This window comes from Chaetodon trifascialis, chromosome 11, assembly GCF_039877785.1.
Source record: "Chaetodon trifascialis isolate fChaTrf1 chromosome 11, fChaTrf1.hap1, whole genome shotgun sequence".
Lineage (NCBI taxonomy): Eukaryota > Metazoa > Chordata > Actinopteri > Chaetodontiformes > Chaetodontidae > Chaetodon > Chaetodon trifascialis.
In genome coordinates, this window is record NC_092066.1 from 6,094,235 (window position 1) to 6,120,523 (window position 26,289).

General features: G+C 43.2%; 1 protein-coding gene across 1 annotated transcript in view; it reads left to right on the plus strand.

The window, feature by feature from the left end:
• LOC139339088 (piezo-type mechanosensitive ion channel component 2) overlaps positions 1 to 26,289 on the plus strand; it is an 81,489-nt gene that overhangs the window by 40,588 nt on the left and 14,612 nt on the right. The window contains exons 14-35 of the mRNA XM_070974543.1: positions 736 to 856; positions 2,046 to 2,239; positions 2,984 to 3,132; positions 3,950 to 4,123; positions 8,201 to 8,481; positions 12,143 to 12,303; positions 13,485 to 13,661; positions 13,897 to 14,019; positions 14,696 to 14,896; positions 14,989 to 15,193; positions 15,681 to 15,782; positions 15,894 to 16,059; positions 18,951 to 19,194; positions 19,307 to 19,412; positions 20,317 to 20,473; positions 21,060 to 21,149; positions 22,097 to 22,221; positions 22,491 to 22,559; positions 23,772 to 23,875; positions 24,790 to 24,888; positions 25,690 to 25,810; positions 25,904 to 25,984. Of these exons, the coding sequence (XP_070830644.1) occupies positions 736 to 856; positions 2,046 to 2,239; positions 2,984 to 3,132; positions 3,950 to 4,123; positions 8,201 to 8,481; positions 12,143 to 12,303; positions 13,485 to 13,661; positions 13,897 to 14,019; positions 14,696 to 14,896; positions 14,989 to 15,193; positions 15,681 to 15,782; positions 15,894 to 16,059; positions 18,951 to 19,194; positions 19,307 to 19,412; positions 20,317 to 20,473; positions 21,060 to 21,149; positions 22,097 to 22,221; positions 22,491 to 22,559; positions 23,772 to 23,875; positions 24,790 to 24,888; positions 25,690 to 25,810; positions 25,904 to 25,984 (3,250 nt within the window). The remainder of the gene's footprint in view (positions 1 to 735; positions 857 to 2,045; positions 2,240 to 2,983; positions 3,133 to 3,949; positions 4,124 to 8,200; positions 8,482 to 12,142; positions 12,304 to 13,484; positions 13,662 to 13,896; positions 14,020 to 14,695; positions 14,897 to 14,988; positions 15,194 to 15,680; positions 15,783 to 15,893; positions 16,060 to 18,950; positions 19,195 to 19,306; positions 19,413 to 20,316; positions 20,474 to 21,059; positions 21,150 to 22,096; positions 22,222 to 22,490; positions 22,560 to 23,771; positions 23,876 to 24,789; positions 24,889 to 25,689; positions 25,811 to 25,903; positions 25,985 to 26,289) is intronic.

Below are 26,289 nucleotides of genomic sequence, written 5' to 3' on the forward strand. Positions count from 1 at the left end.
GACTTAAAATGAACCGAATTTTCTTGATTTTGACACTGCTGTGTGTGTCTGTCTGTTGTAAATCCACACAATCATTAAAACTGACCTTTAGATCGAGTTACAACCTGTGATCCGAAAACGCAATTTAATACGTGCGAGGATTTCTAATGCAGCAGATGCACGCAGCTGATGGAAGATACTCTTTCTTTTCTGGAGCTGAACATTGTCAAACTGTGTCTCCCCAATAGTCAATTACTTAAATGAGAGAGGGCAGTCATACAATGTGCTCCTGAAGGAGAAGGTCAGCTTTGCAGTGTTTTGACATGTTTTGGAAGAGCTCAAAGACTTTCATGTTGGCAGCTGCTCAGCCTGACCTAATTGTGTCTAGAATGAGATTTTCTACGTCAGTAGGCCGCCGCAGACTTGCAGCCTTAATGTGTTCTTTATCACCCATGCTACTGTTTTGTTAAACAGTGCATACGTTCATCCCTCCAGAGAGCGGAGATGCAATTATATTTCACACCTGAGTCAAACTGTATTTTTAAAGTTTATTTTAAGAGGCGGATGAATGCAGCACATGCTTGAAAGTTTAGACGATCCAGCTGAACTTTGGAAACTAAATTCTGATTTATATATCTCTCTCTGTGTTATAGTATGCTCTCAGCTAGGTTAAGTAAATGCAAATCATTCATCAGTGAATCTTTTCTTTTCTTGCCGGTCATTTGCGTGTCTGAACGTTGTATTTATTGTGCGCAGGCCCTGTGTCTGCTGAGCTTCTGGCTGCTGCTGAGACAGACGCTCACAGAGAGATGGGAAAAACAAAAGGAGGACAGCGCCAGTCTCTCAGATGTTCATGTGGAGGATCAGAAGAAGAAGGGTAAGCCCTGGACTCGTACTTTATTTAGACTGTAGCATGAATACTGTATTAATTAAGATAGAGGAAGGAAATTTCCTCCAGCTGTTAGCACCACCCGTAACCCAGGAGATGCTAACTATCATTTGCAGGTATCAGAGGCTTTTTTCACTATTTGTACACGGTGGATGTAAAATATTGAGGTTTCTTGCCTTTGTTTGGAAGCCTTCAGCTTTGTTTCATTTCATTTACTTATTTATGAGGACACAATAATCAACATTTCTGTCAATGTGCCAGTGTTAGCCAGCTGGCTCATTTTCAGCTGCAGTTCCTTGGCGAGATGTTTTGAAACCAGTGAGGTGACGGTTAAAATTTACAGACAGATGACATCAAGTCGCAGTAAAGACAGCGACAAAATAAGCATTCTGCAGACACAGTGACAGAGTGCTGATCTGGATAAATGTTATTAATACTGCAGAGCACGAGTGAGTATGCCACACATACCGAAGCCGTGGAAAGCTGACTGTCTGAGCATCGGAGTGTGTTTGCACTTCACACGTTATGCTCTTAGTTTATTTTCACAATGAGGGAAGAACGCTGGGGCTGTTCTGCAGGTCATCCAGATTTCTGCCCTCTGTTCACGAGGCCAAAAGGTCTGAGTGCCACTCCGCTGATAAATTCCAACATCAGATAAGACTTCAGAATTTCTTTCCTACAAATTCAGTTATTCATATGCACTCTACCAGGCCGTCGAATCCTCCAGTGTATTCCACAGAATGAAAACTGTATAAGACAAACTTGTGTTGGTAATGCTTTTCTTCATCAATTACAAGCATTATATGAATATTTAATACGGTTTATAACCCTATATAATGCAGTTTTATATGCAGTTATAAATGTTTATGAATGGATTTGGCGACAACTACAGAGTAACGCCTCCTGTGGGCTCCCGTTAGTGGAGGCTGGTATGTAAACGGATAATAATTGACAACATTGGAAAGCGTAGTTGTGACAAGATTAAATATGTCCTCACAGGAGAAGTTTGTTAACTGTTTATAAATACTATACATTAATAAACAATTAAAATGTCCTCGCTACAGCCTTCAAAAAGTCTTTTAAATTATGTTTTCCTGCACAGGTTTATTATGAAGTGTTTCTACTGTACGCGTCTTAGTTGATGCAGAGTTTTCTGATTGGCTGCTGTGTTTTATAGAGGAAGAGGACTCTGAGGAGGGAGGGGAGCAGGACATCATGCAGGTTCTGGGAAACATGGTCATGGCTATGCTGGTCAAATACTGGATCTACATCTGTGGCGGCATGTTCTTCTTCGTCAGCTTCGAGGGAACCATCGTCATGTACAAGATCATCTACATGATGATGTTCCTCTCCTGTGTGGTGCTCTATCAGGTGCCAAAACACACCGGTGTATTATTTCATTCTCATGTTAGATGTATGTCAGCACGCACACACACACACACACACACACACACACACACACACACACACACACACACACACACACACACACACACACACACACACACACACACAGATGTTTAATGTTTCTCTCAGATTTCTCCTCATTTTTCTTCAGCGTTTAACATTTTTCCACATTCTGCTCTCATGTATGCACATTTCCAGATACGGAGAATATTATATGTTATTCAGACGGACATATTTAATATCCATGGAATATTTTGGATGTTGACTTCAAAAAAAAAATTTGATTTCTCTTTAATTTGCACAAATTTGTGGACCAAGAAAGTCCTCTTGTGCTTAAAAAGCCGCTTCAAACCAAATTGTACGCGTTGAAAAGTGAACATGTCGTCAGTAAAACGAGGCTGTTTACTAAGCGTTACTGTCCGTATTCCAAACTTAGTGTATGGGTAGGATGCTGTAAAGTTTCCAAATTCAATTTCCCCAAGACAGAAGGTGCTGACAATTTTATTATGTCATAAAGTTTGTGTACAGCAGACTTATAGTCCACAGTGTTTTCTCGACTGTTTTATAACTCCTTCCACAATAAAAGAGAGCAGTCACCTTAAATCCAGATGTCCTCTGCGCACCGTGTTTAATTTAATGCATTACAGCTGTTCATGTCAGAGAATTCATTACCCCTGAAGCACAATGATCACAGTCATTCTTCTCTAGGTGCACTATGAGTGGTGGCGAAAGCTCCTGAAGTACTTCTGGATGTCGGTGGTGATGTACACCATGCTGGTCCTCACCCTGGTCTACACCTACCAGTTTGAAAACTCGCCGGGCCGCTGGTCCCAAATGACCAGCATGGACGTGGAGAGGTGAGCACGTCTGAGAAGCAGGTTACTGACTCACCGCTGGTCTCACTTCCCTGACTGGCAACAGTGGACGCTGACTCATCAAACCATCTGTTTTTCCTCTTTGTTTAACTTGTAGACTTGGATGCTGGGTTCCCCACACAGCTACCACAAGTCACATGATCAGCACCAGCCAATAGCAACTCCGCTGATACTGCTGTTTTCTTAGAATAAGAGCACACTGTTATTCAAGATAACTTCATCCAGGATTCTTCTAACACGGCCCAAAGAAGCAGCATGTTGCTCAGGAAAGCTGATATTTGAAGGCAATAGAAAGTGTACTTTTATATGCTGATGAATTGTCGGGGAGTTGTTGTGTTTCAGGCCTCTCCTCTGTCCTGAAATGTAAATGTTAGATGTTTGGCCTGAAGAAAAGTTGATAGTTTTAAACACTATCATTAGACTGAGAACAGGAAATACAGCTCTACATAAAAATGAAGAAAAAAAACAGATCAGACAAAATGTTTTACATTTAAATATAATTTAAAAAAAAGAATACATAAATATGTAAGTGTCTGTGCAAAGTTTTGGTGAAGCAATAAGCAGATTGCTTTCAAGGTTTTGCATCAGTCTTATGTTGTTAAGAGAGCAGCGTCGACCGTCCGGCTACGACAGACTAGCATTTAATCCCCCTTTTAACCTTTAATTATTCAGAGAATTTTGACTTTTTATGGAGCTTTTGTTCACTTTTTGTCATCAGTCTCACTCAGGGGTACCTTAAAAAAGATGTGAGCTGCCATCTCATGTTCTTCTGTTCCCTCTCATTTTCCCATCTGTGCAGCTTGAAGGACCTGGGCCTGGAGAGGTTTACTGTCTCCATGCTCTTCACCAGGATTTTCATTCCCACCTCCTTCCTGTTGGTGTGCATTCTCCACATGCACTACTTCCACGACCGCTTCCTGGAGCTCACCGACCTCCAGGCGGTGGTGGCCAAAGAGGAGAGCACAATCTACAGGTGAGACACGTTCTGTGTGTCTGCGTTTGTCCAAACCATCGTTGAGATGTGTTCTTTTTTATTTGGTTTGTTTAAGTTCACACAGCTGATTTACAAACAAACTGTTCATAGACAGCCTGCCAGATCCAATTCTGGCTGCTTTATTTTTTACTTTGCAAGATTTATCTACAATCTTTAGTGTTAGACGTCCTGAGAAATGAGCTTTTGAACTTGTGGGAGGACCCTCAGTGGTGACTGTGCTGCACAGGTGTGTCTGTCTAAGAGGTCCAGTCAATAAACCCATTCAATTTTTAACACTTCTGATATTTTTAGCAAATTTCTTTCCCCCTTTTTCTCTCCCTAACTCGCAGGCCAGTAGTTTGCACTGTAATGTCAAACCTCTAAATCCTGTTTCAGTATAAAATACATCACACTGAGAAAAGAGAAATGTCCTTTCGTAGCATCTTTGAGAACATAAAGCTGAACAATGCAAAATGCTGCTGGCTAACAGGTGTCATTTTAAGTCCTTACGCTTGTAAAACACAGATTTTCTGTGTTTTTATTTCCTCTAATCGCTGTTAAGAATTTCTACAAAAACTGCACCAAGGACAAAGTGAAGTCGTGAGCAGAATATTAATAAGAACATTTTCTGGTCAATATATTTCACAATGTGAAAATTGCATGCAAGTCATCGAGCTGATGTTTAATGGCATTAACTCTGATTCGCTGTTATGCAACACATCAGACCGAACTCAAGTTTTTAATTACAGCTTGCTTGTAATCATTGATTTGGACATCAGAACTTAGTCACGGTTAATCAGAATTAGCCTCAGGTTGTGCCTCTCGTGTTTTAACATTTGAGTCAACGCCCTGACGATCCTGAATAATCACACTTCGGTCAAAGGGCTGAACGTTAGTTTTCCTGAGAGATGAATTCCTGGCGATCTTTGAGAGTTTCATTTTTTGAACTCTGAAAAACCCAGAAGGTTGCTGCTGTTTTAAAGTTATTTACAGGATCATTGAAGACTCTTCTGTCTGTCTGAGTGATGAATATTCTGTCTGATTTTAACTCATCTTGCTGCCATGTTTTTTATGTCCTTGTTTAACAACCTTCAAGGTTTTTCGACAGTTTGCAATCTCTCATTTTTCTGTGACTGAGAGGCACAAACTGGGGCTTCATCAGCACGTGATTCCACTGAAAGCTCGCCAGAACCATGAACATGTTGAGCATCTGTGGTTGTGTGCGTCGTGTGTTGAACGTCACGTTAACGTTCACAGTCTGCGCCGCGGTGGCTTTTCCACTGTTTCGTTGCTGTTTGCTTAGCTGGTCTCTGCTTCTCTCTGTGACCTGCTGCCATCTCTCCTCTGCCACCCTTTTCGCACAGCCACGCTAAAGTCAGTGGGCGTGTATATCTGATCATGAATAGGTGGGTATCTGCTCGCTTTCTGTGGCATCCGCCGCCATCCCGTTTCACCTCTGACTCTCATCTTCCTCCTGTTGCAAGACGTCCCCCCCCCCCACGCTGACTTGTCCCCGTTACTTCTTTCCCCAATGATTGTACACATTGACGATCTTCTGAAATATCTTACTCCTGGAGGTATTTTACTGACATGACTTGTTTGTTTTCAGGTTTTGTAATTTATCATTTTGCCTGTCGCCTTCTCTTTTTGATGCTCTGTTACCTTTAAGGATCTGTTACCCCCCCTTCAAACCCAGCCCAGCTCTTTCCCCAGTAAAACCCTTCTACTTCTCTCCAATGGTTTCAGAAACTGTCAAACAAGCATGTTTGAATCTGAAACAACTGTTCTTCACTTCCAGTATCTTGCCAATGATCTACACCCCCTTTTCTGCACTGAACCTCAGAAAATCCCCCCCTTCCTGAAAAACTTCGCCTACCCGAAACCACAGGAGCCTTTTGGCCAGATTTCATGCATTTTAATAAAACTATGTGGATACTTTTAAATTATTTCAAGTGTCAGTTTCAGCTTGCCTTTGTCGGTTTCTCTCCTCACTGTTCTTTTTGACTTCTGTGTAACTTTATTGTTCTGACCAGCATCAAGCAAAAAATACCCACCCAACAGAGCAAGTAAGTGTGACCTGGATAACAAAATGCTTGCCTTGATATGCGGCCGGTTCATGCAACACAAACCCGACCCTTGACCTCGCCCCATTGCCTGAGAAGAATTTGAAGGGTTAATGGCAGCTGCTACCGTTAGTCTACTGCAAGAAGAAAATCCTCAGACACTAAAGAAAACAAACACAACAACGCAGATTGTTTTAAAGAATGCAGAAGGAATGTGCACTGCTTATCAATCACAATGCCTGACGATGAGACGCAGCTCTGCGCCTCAGTTAGCCCACGCAGAGCTGATGATTCCCATCCAAACATTTGCATCGGAGCCTTTTGAGAGTCACCTGGACTGTGTGTGTGTGTGTGTGTGTGTGTGTGTGTGTGTGTGTGCTGTATTTATGTACTTATGAGGACAGGATGCGGAAAGACTGTGAGGAAAATCTGTGATGTTTGCAGGTTTAGCATTAAGACTTTCTAGTAAGGTTAAAGTTCAGTGACAGGACGGGTCAGAATGACAAAAGAATAGCTTTAAGAGGACGACCACGAATCTCAGCATCCCAGCTTTAAGCCTGTCCGCGGACCTTTGCTGTACATCATCTCTGCACCGTCTCTAATAAAGGATTAAAAAGCCCAAAACGTAATTTGAATCCTTAAAAAACGATGGCAGAGTCAGACGTCTATAGATGCTTTAAAGAGCCCTTTAAAGTTTATGATATAATCCTGAAGTAAGAAACTAGAGAACAGCAGCCATTTCACCACTTCTAATTTAATTTCATTCAGTCCTGGGCTCAGTCCCACGTGGGCCGCTGTGGTTGATGTATGGGAGTCTCTGAGCGGGAACTGTTTCAAGGGAGTGAAAAAAAAATGAATGCAGGCAGTGAGACATGCAAACTACTGCATCAGCAAACCAACATGGTGTAGAAAAGGGGTTAAAGTGGTTCAAAACACTATCTGCCAATATATTTCAGTCGCTTTGGTCGAGGAACTGACCATTTACACCATTTATAGCTGTACTATTTTCCCCTTAAAAACACATGATGTTAGTACAGTCAAAATACCAAAATCGCTGAGTCTTTTGACCAACATGTTCAGCTTGTTCAGCCCTGCTTTCTTCAGCTAAGACATACTGCAGAAAAAGAGATTCCACGGTCCCACGTTACCTCCGTTCTTACTGCACGACTTTGCCCCCAGTCACGTTTCTGATCTCCTCGTTCCGTATTCCACCTCTCGACCACTCCGAGCCTCTAATCTCGGCCTTTTATCCGTCCCCTGCTCCACCCCCCTGCAAAACAAAAGACGATTGTGCCTTTTGCTGTTTTAGCTCCAGCCCTCTTGAATCATCTTCCATCTGTCAGATTTGCTGAATCTTTAGTCTGTTTCAAGCAGCCTCTGAAATCTTTATCGGCAAGCCTTTTTATAGAGCTCCACTCTGGGCTTTGTTTTATGTTCTTGTTGTTAGTCTGACTCTCATTTCGCTGTTTTTTATTGTATTTTTACATTATTTGTTTGTCAGTTGTTCTCTTTTCGCATGTGAAGCACTTTGTGTTTTAGGTACTGTATAGATAAAGCTTTATTTACTTACTTCCCTGCACTGCTAACCAGTGACGAGAGCGCAGAACGAGTGTTATTTGATCAAATCTTGTAGTTTTTGTCAAGATTATAGCTCCAGTGCTCACACTGAAGACTTGTAGGTGCATGCGTAGGAAGACCAAAGAAAAGGGATGTGTTATGGTTTCAGCATCACACAGTGAGAAAGTTTTTAGCAAAATTGCTAAAGATGAAAAGATGAAAACATGTTTTTTTGGGAATAGCCTTGATATGCGACTGGTGTCAGCCAAGAATCAAAAATCCCTCCAGCCGATATGCAAACGTGTTACATCTATTCACAGGAGTCTTTAGCATGCACATCCTCACTTTAACATGAAGCAGAAAAAAGTCATTGAAGGTCCTCATGAGTATAGAAATACAGATGTGTGTGTGAGCGTGCCAGTGTCTTTGCATGTAGTAACTTCTCACCTGCCCTCAGACTGGTGCACCAGGACGGCAGCCTGGCAGACCTCACCATGCTCAGCGCCAGCTCGGTGGAGGCGGCGCTGCCCATAGAGGAGCAGGAGCCGCGGGGGGAGCAGGAGGAGTGGCGGACGGAGGAGAAGGAGCAGGCCCTGGTGGTGGTGATGGATGACACTGACGGGAGTGGCGAGAAGCCCAGGAGCGTCTCCGACCCGCTGCAGTCCAGCACAGAGGAGAGCCACCACTGCAGTGCGGGGACGGAGCCGGAGCCGGAGCCGAGCACCGAGCAGAGCTCAGGTACTGAGCTACACGGGCACACAGTACATGATATGAGGGCTGCGCCTGACTACTCATTAAGAGACAATGTGCTGAGTTGATTTAATCAGTCATTTAGTGTGATCTAAAACAGGAAAGCAGCAAACTTCATGTTTGAAAAGATCGTGTAAAAACAGTAAATGGTGTTTCCATCCATTGTCTATACCCGACTATCCCTTTTCGGGGGGGGGCTGGAGCCTATCCCAGCTGTCAACGGGCGAGAGGCGGGGTACGCCCTGGACCGGTCACCAGTCGATCGCAGGGCAACATATACAGACACACAACCATTCACACTCACCCTCACACCTAAGGACAATTTAAGAGTCACCAATTAACCTAATGAGCATGTTTTTGGTCTGTGGGAGGAAGCCGGAGCGCCCGGAGAGAACCCACGCATGCACGGGAAGAACATGCAAACTTCACACAGAAAGGCCCCGCCTGACCCGGAGATCGAACCTGTGACCTTCCTGCTGTGAGGCACGCTAACTACCTGCTGCCCCACCGTGCCGCCCCTAAATGGTGTTTCTCTTTGATCAATGACTCAAGTGATCAGTCACTTATCAAAATTGTTGCTGATTAATTGTCTGCCAGTCAACTAATTAATGCATCATCAAATCATTTCAGCACATTATTTAATTTCAGCGGCCAAGCCTCCCTCTCAAGCACATGGAGGTCTGGAATGATTCAAGCCGAACTAGAGTGAAAAGATTTAGAGAACTGGCATCGAAACACTAAAGCGAGAGGTGCTGTTCCCACAAGCCGCTATTTTCTAACTCACAGCCGGTCAAACGCTGCTGCAGGGTTTCCAGAGGCGTCACTATCCCGATTTCAATTTTTCCTTTTAGAGATTTTGGTCTGGCAAAACACGTACAAGACAACTCAGTAACTATTACAGTTCTGTCCACCAGTCAGACCATCCATTAAAGTCTGCTTCCATGCGACAGATCAGCAGTCTAATTCTAGGAAGCAGACGATTTGTAGACAACAAATCACTTTGAGTCTGATGGTAATGTAAAGCTTTTATTCACGTCAAATAGAGGGATTGAAAGCTACAGTATTTAACTACATTAGAGCTACATTAGTTGAGTCCAACACCTCCTCAGTCACTGTTTGACGAACAAGCAGATGGCAAATGCAGCCAGTCTGCAGTAATGAGGCATCCTGACGGTTTACTTGGCATGTACATCACGTCATCGTGCCAGAATGTGGGTTTGCAGGGGTTGCATGTCGTTACTCTCTTTCGGTTTTTCTAAATTGTGTTTAAAGTGCCTGAGGAAAAACAAATTTCAGAGCAAAGTTAGCGCTGAGCCGCTCGTCTCGAGGCTGTGCGGCTGAGCACACTTTATTTAAACATCTCGTGAGCTTCCATGCGTGATGCTGGAACTGTTGTTTTCCTCCAGAGACTCTTAAAGCTTCCCACACCGCTGGCCATGTTTACCCTTCTCACTGTGTTTACAGCTGAGACTCCTGTGCTGCTGCGTAGCATCCGCAGAGCGCTTTCAGACCTTTTCTCTCGCATCTCTCGCAGCTCAGGAGACATATGTTGCATGCAGCCTTTAAAGGCCAGAGCTCAGTCTGCAGCCCAAGTATCTGCTGCCTGCCTGCACTCCCACCGGCCGCTCATTAATCATCCCGAGCAAAGCTCTAAGAATCTGTTGTATTGCAGATTTTTGGGTTCAGTGAGATTTACCTCCAGTTTTCTGTTCTGACAGCTCAAGTGCTCACTTTCACCCGTTCCATCATGCTGCTATGGTCAGCTACCACTGCACCATTAGCATGCTTACACTGGTCTTAAATTAAAATGTTGTTTATATACAGAAAATAAAATAGGTGACGCTGCAGGGCCTCTCAGTTTATGATGACCTGCGAGCTATACGAGTTACATGCTCTCTCAGAGTTTCTAATCCAAACAATGAGGCCTCTATTAAAACTAAGATAATATGTTTTTTTTTTAAATCACACACCCACCACCACACTGTCACTGCAGTTAGTTTTATATCCTTTGTGAGAATATAAAACCAAAGATTAAGTCTTCATTATCAGCAAGCGTTTTTAATGCAGACCTCAGGGGTCGTTTCATACATCCTGACACACTGCACATGGGAAGAGTTTACATAAACAAGCACTTCATAGTTTCAGAATACATGTAAAACACGTTCAGCCTCACTTACATTGACCTCGGTGACACCTGGGATTGAAACGGTAGAAACTCTGATGTTTCTTTCCCTCATTAAAATGCAGATTGTCGTACACATCATTTCCATTTGAATCCTTTAACACACCTAATTTCAAACGATATTCAGTTCAGCACAATAAAAGACAGAAAAAAATGAGATGTGAGAAGCTGGAATTAGTGAATTTTGGCCACTTTTCTTTCAAAAATGACTTATTTTCTTTTGATGCACTAAACAATAATTGAAATTATTGTTTGATCTCATGGGCGGCACGGTGGCGCAGCAGGTAGTGCGCGTGCTTCACATCTGGGCACTCCAGCTTTTCTCCCACAGACCAAAAACATGCTCATTAGGTTAATTGGTGACTCTTAGGTGTGAGTGAGCGTGAATGGTTGTCTGTCTGTATATGTTGCCCTGCGATTGGCTGGTGACCGGTTCAGGGTGTCTCACCTCTCGCCCGTTGACAGCTGGGATAGGCTCCAGCCTAGCCGGGGATAGTCGGGTATAGACAATGGGTGGATGGATGTTTGATCTCATGATTTTTCACGTGATTTGTTGACCGTAGATGTAAGAGCCACATTCAGGGTCAAAAATTATTATGCTCACCTGGTGTATTTTCTGTTCTGTGCCATTGACTTTGGACTTTAGAAAAACTTAATTGTCATTCAGTAAACAGCAGGTGAACGAAATTTCAACTGCAGCAGGCTCAGCACAGGGTAGAAAGTAGTTAAAAAAAAAAAAAAAAATATATATATATATATATATATATGTACAGTATATGTATAAGTGAAGCGTATGTGGTGAAAATATTTACAATTTCATAAAGAATGTAAAATAAACAGCAGAATAATTTTGTATATACAGTGTATAAATAAACAGTATGTGAAATAAACAGTGTGCACAATAAACAGTAGAATATAGGTTGTGTGTCGCTGTCCTGTCACCGAGAGCACAGGTATTTAGGTAGGTCACCTCACCTTGTTGGGTGTGTTTGACCCCGGGAGGGCATATGGTTTTTGACCAAGCGGGGCAGAGGAACCGTATGATTGCTGTTTATTCATATGAAATGTTCAGAATATGTATTCACTGCACACTAGGAAAATAAAGGAATTGTATTATGCGGCACAGATGAGATGAGCCGTAGACTCTTCATTAAAACAACACAGCAGACGGTAAGGTACCGGTAGCGTGTCAGCCAGGTCACTCCTGGGAGTCAAAACACCTCGGTAGCTTAGTATCAGACCGAGCTCCTACGGTAAGAAAAACATCAGCTGACTTATTCCTGATCGGTCTGCTCCAGCTTGAGTTGGTCCATTAGACGACACGAAAGCAAAGTGCTAGAAGAGGGATGATGAGTTTAAACAGAGGACACGCTGCTGTAATTAAGAGGTGAAACCGGGAAACACTTCCCATTTGTACCTCTTGGTCTTGCTTTTCCATCTAAGTGCATCTGGTTTTCATCTCTTCAGACCTGAAGAATAAATGGCACCTGGTGGTCGACCGCCTCACCGTGCTCTTCCTCAAGTTCCTGGAGTACTTCCACAAACTGCAGCTGTTCATCTGGTGGCTGCTGGAGATCCACATCATCAAGATCGTGTCCTGCTACATTGTCCTGGTCTCTGTCAAAGAGGTATGAGGCACAATTAAAGGCCGACGTGTGACTGAAGTCAGCATCTGCAACAACAGGTGGTCATGTCTGCTGACTGGACTGTATCTGAGCTTGATTGAGTCATGTGACTGGTTGGCTTTACAGCAGACCGTCTTCACAGGTGGAACAAACATTTAAAGAGGTTTTGCATTCAAAATCATGGAGGAGGCTGTTCACATTCAAAATGCTTTACTCTCTAAATGAGTGTAATGTCATTGTTAAATCGACTTTGGGAGTCCACGTTTGTTTTTTCCTCTTTTGTGCAACAAAACCAGATAAATATAATTACTGCATGGTGCTGAATTTGCACTTTGTATATTAGTAGTTGCTTATTTTGTCTGCATGCCACTTTAACTTGGCACAGGGTAGATGCAGTGGCAGATATTAAGAGCGTAAATGAAAGGTATTTTTCATGTTTCAGAGATCACAGCAGATTTTAATTTGTTCTGAAAAATAAAGTTCTTCCTAAAGTAAAAGAGAGCTTAAGAGAGCTTTTCCCTCTCCGAGGAGGGGGAGTCGTGCCAGACGCCCCGACTCTGCAAAGTGGATTTTATCCAAAAAATCAAGCTCTTGAGTGTTTTCACATTGTTGTGCCGCGTGCTCCACTGGCACAACATAAACCAGACGTGGGTTTCAAAGTCTTTAGCAGCTTGTGGTTGAACTCATCATGTAAAATAAAGGACGGCAGCATCCTGAGGCCGTTTATTAGTCTGTGCACGAATGACTCTGAGGTGAAGAGCTGTTATTTTACCTTCAGTTACATTTGGCTCTGCTCACATTTTCTTGATTTTGGTGCTCAGATGCTGTTTGAAATGAGTCGATCTCTTGCAATGCTTTAGCCTACTTGAACCAGTTTGAAATGAAGCAGGTCCGGGCAGGACGACGAGGCAGCCAGATGACCGTCTGAGTGCAGCAGCTGTTACAGTTTGTGGAGGGGAAAAACGTCTTGATCTGAGTTTTCCTGCCATCAGGGCAGTTTCAGTGACTCAGAGGTTTAGCCCGGATAAGCTCCTCAGGCTTAGTCTGTTAGATTCTTATTAAAACTCAGTTTATGGGCTTAGATTTGTATAATAAAATGATCTTTTACTTATGTGTGGTTTTATTTGATTTTGTTTCACCTGTTTGTTATTCAGAGTGATGTGCCAACATGTTCTTCTGTGCAGGTGTCTTTGTTCAACTATGTGTTCCTGGTGTCCTGGGCCTTTGCACTGCCTTACAGCCACTATCGACCCCTGGCCTCCAGCGTTTGCACTGTGTGGACGTGTGTCATCATCGTATGCAAAATGTTGTACCAGCTCAAGTCTATAAACCCACCGTCTTATTCCAAGAACTGCTCTATGGTGAATACAATGAGAACGTGCTTTTTGAGCTCTGCTGCTTAACGTTATCCTTACTATCCTTAATTAACGAAGTCCTATCTAAACAAACATAAAGCAACACACACCTGACTAAATCCAGATTAAGAGGATTTTGTTTCATGGTAAATATCACAGCAGGGAGAGGATGACACAGTAAATACCTTCACAGCAAGTCTGCATTTCGTCAGAGCCAATAACACATATTTTCTGCTCACAGCCACAAAGTTACTCAAAGGACCAGATGATTGAGATGAAGGAGTCTCTGCTGTACAAGGAACCCGTGGAACCAGCACACTGGGTGGGCCTGAAGAAGTCTGATGACCTGCTGGACTACCTCAGGGTGAGGAGTGGAAACTGAACTGAAAGGAATAGTTTGAAGTTTTGGGAAATACACCTGTTTGTTAAATGTGAAGCTGAGGCCAGCAGCCAGTTAGCTTAGCTTGGCACATAGACTGGAAACAGGAACAAACAGCTCGCCTGGCTCTGTTCAAAGGTAACAAACTCTACCCGCCAGCATCTCTGAAGCTCATTTATCAACATGTTGTAGCTTGTTTATTTAATGCACACAAAAAACTACGTGTAAAAACATGAATTTGTTGGTTTATAGGGGGATATGGTTGCAGCATCTGGCCAACATACAGTCCCTCACGTAACCCCCCCAGAAAACCACAAAGTCCTGCAGTGCACACTGTCAAAGTATTCCTTTAACAGTAATAAAAAGAGTATTTTCTTCACCAGAAGGGCTTTGATATTGTGTTAATATAGTGAAAATGTTGTAATAGCAGATAAACTTTAATGACAGTAATCTTAAACTGAGCTTTTGGGTTTTCCGTGTTAGAAAATAAGTCAAACGTCCCTCAGAGGTTGCCAGAAATTGAAGTAATCGGTTAAAATCTACAACTTCAGAGCCACTAAGACCAGTCAGTGGCCAAACTTTAACCAGGCTCTATATTTTTATTCAAAAACCTGAAAAGTTTGTGTCAAATGTCACATTTAAAGATGCTCTCTCTGCGCAGAACAACCTCTTGATGCTCGCTCTGCTAGCGTTCGAGGTGACCATCTACCGCCACCAGAAATACTTCAGACTGAGGAACAAGCTGTCGCCTCCCGCTGCCAGGATCATCTTCCACGACATCACACGGCAGCATCTGGACATCGGCATCATCAACTTCGTCAAATACTTCATCAATTACTTCTTCTACAAGTTCGGACTAGAGGTGGAGAAAAGTAAAAAGAGCTAAAAGATCAACGTTTTACCCGAAAGCTGTTCTCAATCAGGTCGTTTGTGTTCCTCCTGTGTGTCCCTCAGACGTGCCTGCTGTTGGTGGTCAATGTCATCGGGCAGCGTATGGACTTCTACGCCATGCTCCACGCCTTCGCTTTGATAGCGGTCATGTATAAACGCAGGAGGAAAGCCATCGCTGAGATCTGGCCTAAGTACTGCTGCTTCCTGGCCTGCATGCTGACTTTGCAGTACTTTGTGTGCATCGGGATCCCGCCTGCAGCCTGCAAAGGTTTGTCTGATCCACTCGGCCAGCCTGTGCTAATCAACAGACAGTCACAGGGAATTTTTATTTTAAAATGTCCAAAAATAGTTGCTCAGTACAAGTTCCCAAAGGTCAAGCTGCCGTCTTTGAACTCCTTGTTCTGTCTGAACAAACGTCTCAAAGTCACAGTGTTGAATTTATAGTCATGTAAATAACAGAAAAGCTACTGTCTCTACATTTGACAACAACAAACGTTTGGAATTTAAAGATTAATCCAAATTGTTGCCAGTTAATTTTTTTTCCTTTAACTATTCATTTTACCCTCTTATGATTGACATCTTAGCTCAAACTGTCTGTGCTGTGTCAAGGTGATAGCGCTAAGTCTCAAAATTAGCTATTTATTACATGTCCGTTAGCTTGTAGGATCAAATTTTGTTTATTCACAACATGCGTATCTGTGTAAAACTTATTCCAGAAGAACACTGAGGCCTTGACTTGTTTGCTTTCCTTTCAGACTATCCCTGGAGGTTTCCCAACTCTACGACAGACTCCAATGTGGTCAAGTGGCTCTACGTTCCAGACTTCCACACCAGACCCAATTCATCGTTCCTCATCTGTATGTGTATCTGTGCAGCTTCGGAGCTGAGTCGAACCACATTTTTCTGATTACGTGGTGTTTCTGGTGCTGATGGCTGTCATATGAGATGTCTCCTCTCCTCTTTTCTAGATGACTTCATGTTGCTGCTGTGTGCCTCTATGCAGAGGCAGGTCTTCGATGATGAGAACAAGGCGGCAGTCCGCCTCATGGCCGGAGACAACGTGGAGATCTGCAGAGACCTGGACGCAGCCTCTTTCAGCGTCCACAACCCCGTCCCCGACTTCATCCACTGCAGGTACAGCAGCCTACACTGACATCACACTGCAGCAGGAAGTGGCCCAAGTATCCCTATTAGGGCTCCATGGATACAGTATATGGCCATGGATCCCAGATCTTGTATTTCAATACTTAAATTAGATTTTACATTAGATTCACTTGAAACAGTTGTCATAATTTTGGTGCAATTGGAGCCTGACTGAGCCGACATTAACATGGAGGACAACAAAACACTGAAATGGAAAGGAAGCCAAGGAGCTGGCTTAATTGATGTTTAATGATTTTAGAGTCTTACAATTACAGCAAAACAAGAAACACTATAAAAAAAGGATCTTTTTTTTTTTAGATCATATTTTCATCTAAATAAATCAAGTTTTACCATTGTTTTAATTCAGTTCTACCAATGCAGACATGCCTATATTTGTGAAATTATTTTATCATGACATTTTTCCCTCAGACTACATTTGGTAAATGTTGAAGACCTCATAGATGCTAATGCTAATTTAAATTGTATAATGCTATTTATAATGGTCTCAGAAATTCTGAAAATAAGGATTTTAACATTAGACCTATTTAACTTTAACCATATCAACACTATTCATTTCTTTAAAAGCTCTATTCACGTGATGATACGTCAGTGTTTTAAGTCCACAGGCGGTTCACACAGTCGGTTAATGCAGCTTCAAAACAAAACGTGCACCAGGAATCACAGACAGGCGCAGAGGTGCGGTCGAGTCAGATGCTTACTGTGCTCCCCAGCCTCTCCGTCGAGCTGCTCAGAGAGGACTCAGTAGAAAGAAAACTGCTGTTGTACTTGGCTGCTAACTGTGTAACTGTAGAAATCTTAAGTGGAGTGGTGCTGAATAAGAACATACCCGCTCAGCAGATCTCTTATCCCAGATAAATAAAGGTAAGAAAAAACTGACAGATGACAGTAGCTCATGTCAGTAGCTTAGTGAGAGCGGTTATTGAACACCCGCTGTATGCATAATTCAGAATTTTGGCTGCGGTCCGATGTTTGAATCTCCAGCTAGATACTGACATGGCACATAAAAGAGAGTGAAGACGGGGTTTTGAGAGGCAGGGAAACAGAGAGCGAGTCAGAAAGACAGCGAGAGCATCCTGACCTGTCCACAGTCATTGATTATGTGCTCTTCACATTCCACTGTTTTTATGCGCAAAGTGGACACGTCTTTTATTAACGCACTCTGTGTCCATCAACAAGCCCTGGTAGAGAGAAAGAGAGCTGTACAGCCCGTCTGTCCACGCCACAGCAGCTCTGCACTTATTCCATCGTTTCCCTCCAGGATCAAATTACGGATACGGGGTGGGGGAGAAATCCATAATCCACAAAAACACTCTGTCCGTCACTCCGCGACGCAGACGCTTTTGCCCTGTACTCTAACTCAATAAATAGCTTTTAAGTATGGAAAAGGTATTTTCTCCCCCTGATGAAGACGGACACTCACTCAGCTATTCCGGCCCATCAACGCATCGCCCCATCCAAACCCACTTCATCAGAGCTGCTGCAGCCGTTGTTGTGGTCCCATGTTTTCCGTCAAATTAACGCACGTTGCTTCCTATGTTTGCACTCCACTCATCATATCAGCACGCTCTGACATGATAACGCAGGATCCACACGCATGCTTTTAGCATGTTGGACACACGCAGCGCACGCAGGAGCTCAGCGACGGGAGTCCGGTTTCAGCTCTGGTTCGCATTCATTGATCAGACTCTTACCGGTGTCCTGACACTAAGTGATACACTAAGTGTGATTGATGAGTGGATTATGCACACAGCAGCAGAATGAACTGAAATGTTGTTTTGACGTTCATTCTGTGGTAAACATGCATCCTTGTTAGCAACTTAGCTCAGGTGACCGGGGTCCATGCTGTTTGCTTTCACCTTCATTTCAGTCAAGAGAGACAAGTGAATCAAGTAAAGATGATTCTCTGTTGTGACAGATGATATGTGATAATTAAGTCTTGTAGAAAGTTTTTGGTGGTTAGACTCTAGATGGAGTCCAGACGCTGGTGATGGTGGTGGCTGATGACTCTACAAAGACTGGGCAGCGATGGGGAGGTGGAGCAGTGCACATCCAGAGAGAGCAGATCATATTTAAAAGACAGCAGCAAGATGATATAACAATGAAGGTGTGTCGCCGTGCTATTGGATAGATGTGACCAGTTGATGGGAACAGCTGATATCTCAGTGACAGCGCAGACAGTGACTGCAAGGAAATCATGAGTGAGTGAGCTTGAGAGGAGTGAATGCAGGATAAACTTTACAAATAAAGCCACATTTGGCAAAACGTTTATATACGTCTGTCTGTCTGTCTGTCTGTCTGTCTGTCTGCACTAATGCACTAAACAGTGGAAAATAGTTTCTTACTGTAACTGAAGGTCTCCTTTCTAACCTTTTCTGCAGCTTTCAACCACATCTCACACTTCTCATCCGCAAATGGAGTTTGCTCAGGCGTCAGGGAGTTGGCTCTGTTGTCATCAAATGACTGAAGTACATACAGAGCTCTGGTCATGTGATAACATGTGGTCAACATGGTCTTCATCTGTGTGGAGAGAGATGAATGAAAGCCCTGGAAAAAACCTGTTCAGTGGCCCTTGAGTTAAGACTGTTCTCTCAAGCTAATGGAGGTGCTGTTGGATTAGAATTAGACTCTGCTGTTGGACACAGACGCCTCTCTACCTACAGGAAATAACATTGAAAAAAGAGCAAAGGATTCTCTGTATGTTGCATTTATTGATGTCACATACATCAACTCTCTGCACTGAAGTTCAGATTTGGTGAACATGGATCTGTCTCTGACATTAGGAGCCGCCAAGGCTTCTGGAAAAACGTGCAATCCTTTTGTCAAATTATCGCTGACGCATTGGTTTCACCACTGTCCTCCAGGTCCTACCTGGACATGCTGAAGGTCATCATGTTCAGCTACCTGTTCTGGTTTGTCCTCACCATCATCTTCATCACTGGGACCACCCGCATCAGCGTCTTCTGCATGGGCTACCTGGTGGCCTGCTTCTACTTCCTGCTCTTTGGCGGTGAGCTGTTGCTCAAACCAATCAAAAAGATCCTCCACTACTGGGACTTCCTGATCGCCTACAACATCTTTGTAATCACCATGAAGAACATTTTGTCTGTGAGTCGTCTGTCTTGTCTTGTATATCGAGTCCAGACTGTTTCGATGTTGAAACGTCTGTCTGCATGACTGCATACTGTGTCTATAAGTCTATAATAATCCTTGTTCTTAGATCCTGGCTTGTGGGTACATCAACTCTCTGATGAAGAACCACTGCTGGTTGATCCAGTTGTTCAGTCTGGGCTGCACCATCAAGGACTACAACATCAACACCAAGTGTGAGTACATTCAACACTTCACTTTAACGAGGAGGTGGATAACCCCTTCAGTAATAGAACGAGTGCAGATCCTCACTCAGCTACAGTCATTAGTCATACATGTCGTGTCGGTGCCAGATTGAGTGTCCAGGAGTGTGTTTCCCAAGACGCTGAGATTAAAGCCTCATTCAGTGAAACTCAGTGATTTATTCTTATGGAAATTTCTTTAATAAAGTAAAGTTATTGCAGTATTTGCAAATGATTTGCAAATGGATCCCCAGTTTCTCAGGCAGAGAGATGACTGGAGTGAAGTCCAGCAGCCGTAACTCTACACACAGTCTCGTATGTCACAGAGCGTGTGGTCATCCCAGAGACTAACACGTCCTTTAATCATGTCTCTGTTGCTCCTGAGTTTCTTTCTCTGCATCTATCTGGTGAGAACCAGCTGAAGGGGACGTCTGACACGGCTTTGCCTCTGATAATGTTTCGTAGCTGCAGCAGTTCCAGCTTTAGAAAATAGATGAGACCACACTGTGCACTGAGCCAGAAGACAGCATAATGTAAGGCAGCGCACAGTCATAAAACATTAGAGAATAATTATCTAGTAAGAGCATGAATTTCACATACATTTGTCAGAAACGAGCAATAACAGTCTGCATCAACATCCTTGAGCGTCTGTGGAGCTTACACTCATAAACGTCCTCGCTTTCACCCGCTATTAGAGCCAATCACAATCAGGCTGACAGTAATGGTGATATTCTAACATCAACTGCACAGCTGCTCGCATTCAAAGAGAAGAACTCGTTTCAGATTAACGATTTTAATTCCACTAATGAATTACTTCGGTGCGAACAAGTCGTAAAGTTTGTAAAAGTTTGTAAAATGAAATTGGTGAAACGAGATCGTGTGTGACTGTTTAACCCAGCTGATCAGGATAACTGTGAGGTGCCCAACAACGAGGCCGGCATCATCTGGGACAGCATCTGCTTCGCCTTCCTGCTGCTGCAGAGACGAGTCTTCATGAGCTACTACTTCCTCCACGTGGTGGCTGATATCAGGGCATCGCAGATCCTCGCGTCCAGGTACGCAGCTGAGAGCAAGGCTGAGCCGAGGCCCCGAGGTGCTGCTCCAACAGCTGAGGCGGGGCGGCCGGGCTCTTCCTGCCATGACAGGATGAAAAGTCTGTTGTGACTTCTAGATTCAGTTTTGGAAAGAAAGCAACCAGTAAAGTACAAGATAGACTTTCAACTGGGAAGACAAACCAGTGACTGGTGATCAATCGAACACATCAGCCAAAGAATCCAAAATCCTTCAATAATGGGAACGATTTGTGTCTCTTCTGTGTAAGAACTCTGGAAGTTTGATAAAAGCTTAACTCGAATTTTCTGTTTGCGTAACAGAAACTAATGAGAAACATGCACGAGGAGAAATGTGCAGTTCAAGTCGGTGGTATTTCTGTAAACTTCAGCCTGGCTCCTTTTTTGATTGTCTTCCCCAGTGTAGTTAAATCACAGCGATATAAATATGGAATCAATTTACCCTGGCATGACAGATTTTAATTACCGTGTTTTATTTAATTGTTGTTATTGTTTTGCCGTTAAACAGTAAGATTGGATCGAACCTTCACACGCCGACATTTGATTGGCCCCCCGTGTGTGTGTGTTTCAGAGGGGCGGAGCTTTTCCAGGCCACCATAGTGAAGGCGGTGAGAGCCAGACTGGAGGAGGAGCGCAAATCTGTGGAGCAGCTGAAGAGACAGTGAGATATTTGACTCTCTCCATGTTGTGCAATGCTGTGGTTTGGGTTTTTGTGTAACACTAGGGGATGTTTTAAAATTTGAATTTGATAAAGTGTTGGCCAAGACTTCGTCCTTGGCAGTTGTCTTCCTCTGGGTTAGAGTTGATACAGCAGATGTATTTGGAGCTACTCCAGGACCAGTTCGGGTACAAGGGTTGTGTCTGAAAGAGGCAAAAGAGCGCAAGAAGCAAATACATTCTTTGGAAGACAACATTTTCAGCATTTTGTACTGTGGGACTTTAAAAAAGCTTTTTTCTATGCTGCCTGATTCTTACTGTGATTGGTTATTTTCCTGTCATTTGAAAGATGGCTGTTGTCGTGTTGCCCTTGAAAAGACCAAAATTGGCCAAAACCAACCGACAATTTGTTCGTCTTCAGCGCTCCGTCCCAAACCCTTTGACTTCCACTGGAGACAAAAATAAAAAATAGTGTATAGTTTCATTTTTATAAAGGAGGCTCAGTCGTTTCCCAAACAGCTAGCTGCTGTAGTTTAAAGCAAATGTTGCTCAGTGTAAGCAGTGTGTTTGCTGGGGACTATTTTCAGCGGTGGTTTAATGTACATTAGGCCTAATTTAATTCATAAGTAAGTAAACATGATTCAGAAAGCCACTTGAAATCTGGATTAAAAGCAGCTCCTGGCTCCATCTTTGCTGTTTCCAGGAAGCCGTCTCTCAGTATATCATACTACATAAAGTCAATGTATTTCCACCACTTACAGTTACCTCAGGAGTTACTCATCAGCTCTGATAACATCCACTCACCCGCTCTAATGAGCACTCCGCTGTTACATAACGTACACTGATTTCCATACGAAGGCTGGATGTTTATGTCGGTGTGTTGAAGGCCGTCGCTGATGTTCCTCTGTGTCGATACCTCGTGTCTCTTCGCTGTCTCTCTGATCTAATCAGGATGGAGCGCATTAAGGTGAGGCAGCAAAAATTTAAGAGGGGCAAGGAGAAGATGCTGAGCATTGCGCAGGAGTCTGGGGAAGGACAGACCTTCATTCAGCCTGAGGAGGAGGATGATGATGATGGTATGATGAAGGCTGCCGGGGGCATCTCTGTGTGCGGTCAATGTTAGAAAACTTGGTGTTTAGGTCATTTGATTACTTGTAGCTCTGAAGGAAGATGGGTGAGAGTGTATTAATCAACCTAATTCATCAGCATATGTTGTGTAATGATGCATTTTCATTAGTGTTTGATCCAAAAAAGCAGCTTAATCGAGTGAAAATATGCCTTGAAGTTTGCAGAAAAAAATCATTTTCTTATCAAATGTTGCATTGCTGTATTTGTGAAATTTTAGGAGCACAGCGAACGAAAGCCAAGACCAAAAAAAAGCAGTGGTGGAGGCCGTGGGTTGACCATGCTTCCAGTAGGTTGACCCCCAACCCCCCTTTTTTCTCTTCCTCCACTCTGATTGGCCCTTGTGTCCTTGACCAGAACGCTGAGGATTCCCATACTGTCCCTGGGCTCTGAAGGCACCAGCACACAGTAGCCTTGCTCCATCCAGACTTTAGTCCTTTTCTGTCTCTATTTAAGGGCCCTTGTAACCTGTAGCTCTCGCCCACCTGTGCACAGTCTGTGTAGAAGCACTTCAAGATCATTTACAAAACAGTGTTGGTGCGAAGCGGGGTTGCCTTAAATAGACACGATGAGACAATGAAGAAAGAGAAAATGACTAACGGCTGGAGGTTTGTGCTTGACGTTGTTTAAAACATAAACAGCATCACCAGTCTCTCCTGAAGGGCCCACAGTAGAGAATCGCTCCATCGTAGAACGTTTCCACGCAAAGATATGAAACTCGCCTTTATTCTCAGTACTGGAATAAAGGATGAAGGGTTTGTTCATTCTTTGCCTGCGGACATGATCACCAAACAGGTGCAAGGTTGGAGAAAATGAAACAGCAGACTGGACCACCGATCGGATATTTAAAAGACGACCTCTGTGGTCTCTTAATGGTGAAAAAAAAAACGTCTTTCTGAGTCGATACAGCGGTTGCCTGTTTGGTTTGACCTCATGTCTCATATGGTATTCCACCCCCACATGACATTTTCAAATTATTTCTCCATTTTATCTCTTTGTCATTTGATGTTTCGTCTCCACATCCCAGCATCCTCCCTCACCTCCCGCCCACTGTGGTTCTGTTCAAGGACATAAGTCAGCCTTGTCTATCCCATTGCTTCTGACACTTAATCAGTGCAGATATTAATGCTCTGTCAAACAGCTGAAAGGCATAACAGTCTTGAATAGACACTCTCCACTGTGCTTTGTGCTCAGAGTTATGTCAGTCATACTAACATTAATGACGCGTTGTGTGTTTTCTGCATTTTCTGTTTCATCCTCTCGTGTCTCTGATGTTTTTAAAAGTGTGTCTGCACCACGACTTACAGTAGAGACAATTAAGTGTTTGATTTGTAGTGAACTGCGTAGAATTTACAGGTAAACGCTTCGATTTCCCTCTCGGCAGATCTTCCTTTCAGCAAGTGAACCTCCTCTGAGCCTCATTTTGATGTTGTGAAAACGATGAATGACTCCAGCCTCTGTGTGACTGAATGTAACAGCGCTTTACCCTCTGCCCCCTCAGTGGTTAGGAGTGGAGACTATTACTTGTTTGAAACTGACAGCGAGGAAGAGGAGGAGGAGGAGGAGAAAAAAGACGATGAACCGCCGAAGAAGTCGGCGTTTCAGGTGACTTCAAGTGGTGCCTCACTTTTCCATCAGCTTGGTTATTTAATCACGCGATGACATGTTTTTGTTATTGATGAGAATCTGTCATTAAACAAAGGTGAAGAAGAACGTTCTATTTACTCAGCACTGTACAGTACTGGCACATTATTTGAATATTTACATTTACTGTGTCCAGTGGTGGAAAAAATAATAAAGCCTGACTCTAGTAAAATGTCACCTGTGCATGATATATTATCATGTATGACAGTATTGTTATGTTAAATCGTTAATCCATCAGTGACTGCGTTTACATGCACAAAATGTTCTGTTTTGGCCCTTCTTCTAAGCTGTTTACGTGGCTAATGACAGTTGATACTCCACTGATATTCCCATTGAGACGCAGCTGTTCATGCTCTGATTAACAAAACTTTTTTAATATTTTTGCGTAAACCTGCTGATATGCAGGTCTTTCAGAGTGTTCCTCTCTCCCACCAGAAAAGTGGTCTTCAGTGCATTCGGCTGTGCCTCGGCCTCGCAGGCTGTTGGCTTTGCAGTGCACAGAGCTGAGATGCATAGTCTGAACGCCTGGTATACATGTTTCTGACAGCTGAATAATATCGATATTAGGCCTAACCAGAATGTGCTGTTTACATGACCTTTTGTGAAATTCTGAATGTTTTTATATTTGGAATAACCGTGGAGTATCAGCGTGCATGGACACGTAGTCATTGTGTGCGCAGAATTCAGATTTTATTGTTATGAAGGACACACGGCTTTGAATGCTTGCATTCAGGAGTGTGTGCATATTCACCTGCACCGTATCCTGGACTACAAAATCCTCTCTTCACTGCCTCGTAACACATTTAACCCCTGTTGTTTTTGATGATATTGCTACTAATCTACTAATCCTCTCCCACTCTGTTGTTTCTCTGTAGCGAGCTATTGGGAAGTTTGTCTCTGCTGTTCTGGCTTTGCCCAAGTCAATCATTAAGCTGCCTAGAACTATACTACAGTATGTGGTCAAGGCAGGAAAGGTACTCACCATCAGAACTAACACAGCTTGCTCTCTGTACGAACATCTGACACTTTCAAGTAGCGACTGACGCCACAGCAAGCTGCCTTTCCAGCTCATGTCTGGTGCTTTGATCCGCTTCACGAACGGATGCTGATTTGGAATAAATCATCCAACGTGAACTGGAGATGCTTTTGCATGTTGTTGTCTGCCTGATTGGCTTGAAGTGGGCTGCATGAAGCGGAGCTTTATTCTGACAAGGTGCTGGTTGTGTTTCCTGTCTGGTTTGATCTTTTCGTGCCGTCTGCTTTGAGCTTCGAGCGTTTGTGAGTTGTCATGATCAGTGAAGCAACAGCAGTATTAGCAGTTAGCATTTGGGCCTCGTCTCTCAGTGTCACACTGGAGGTTTTGCATGTTTCAGTGCATTATCTGAAAAAATGTTAATTCTTAACAAGACCGCCGGCTATTTTCTTTGGTATACCGTATGTTTTAAGAATAACAGATCATGCTTGTTTTATTAAAGTGATTTTTGGACTATTGAATGTGTTGTTGGTCTGTGTTGGTGCATTCAAGGAAGCTATGTGAGAGTCCCTCCTGAGAAGCATTTCATTCATGAGCAATGTTCAGATGTTATGTTGAAATCCTTTTTATAAAAGTTAAGGTATTGGGTTTTTTGTGTCCATGATTTGTAATTGATTGATTGGCTAAAATGTGCAAAGCCACCTTAAACTGTCGTTTAAATTTCCTGTTTGCTTTTGTTGTTCTTCCATTATTTACCTCCTTTCTTCACATTGATACTAAACTCCTTCCCTCTTCTCTCCAGTTTCTTTATCACGCCTGGATCACAGACCCCAAAGCTGCCCTGAGGGCACGAGGCAAGGAGAAACGCAAATTTTGGAAAAAATACACCAAGGGAGTGAGACACAGAAAAAGCAAGAAAGACGGTAAGCAAGTCCTAAGGACAAAAAAAAAAACTCACATGAAACAAACTTTAACGTTAGTGTCTGAAAGTTTCCTGTGTACTTCCTGTACTTCAGCAGGTCATGTGGCCATAGAGGTTGGTGAGCTCTCAGATGGGCAAGAAAAGGGAGAGGAGAACAAGAAGTCTGGTGGTCCAGGTTGGTTTACAGGAAGTGCTTTGGTGAAATTCCACAAACAAAGAAAATAGGACTCATCAGCATTCAAGCTTTTGCCTGTTTGTCCCCTCTCAGTGACCCTTGTTGGTCCATGTTCCTTCAGTACGCTCTGTGAAGTTCAGTAATGTCAGCTTGTCAGCATAAATTCTTCATATTAACATGAAAATCTGCTGTTTCTCACTGCCCCTAGCAGCCAGTTTGCAAGTTCTTTAGTTCACCTAGAAAGTTTTAATTCTGTGGTTTTGAAATTGTGATATGCTGTAACGCGTTCTGCGTCGTGCGTCCTC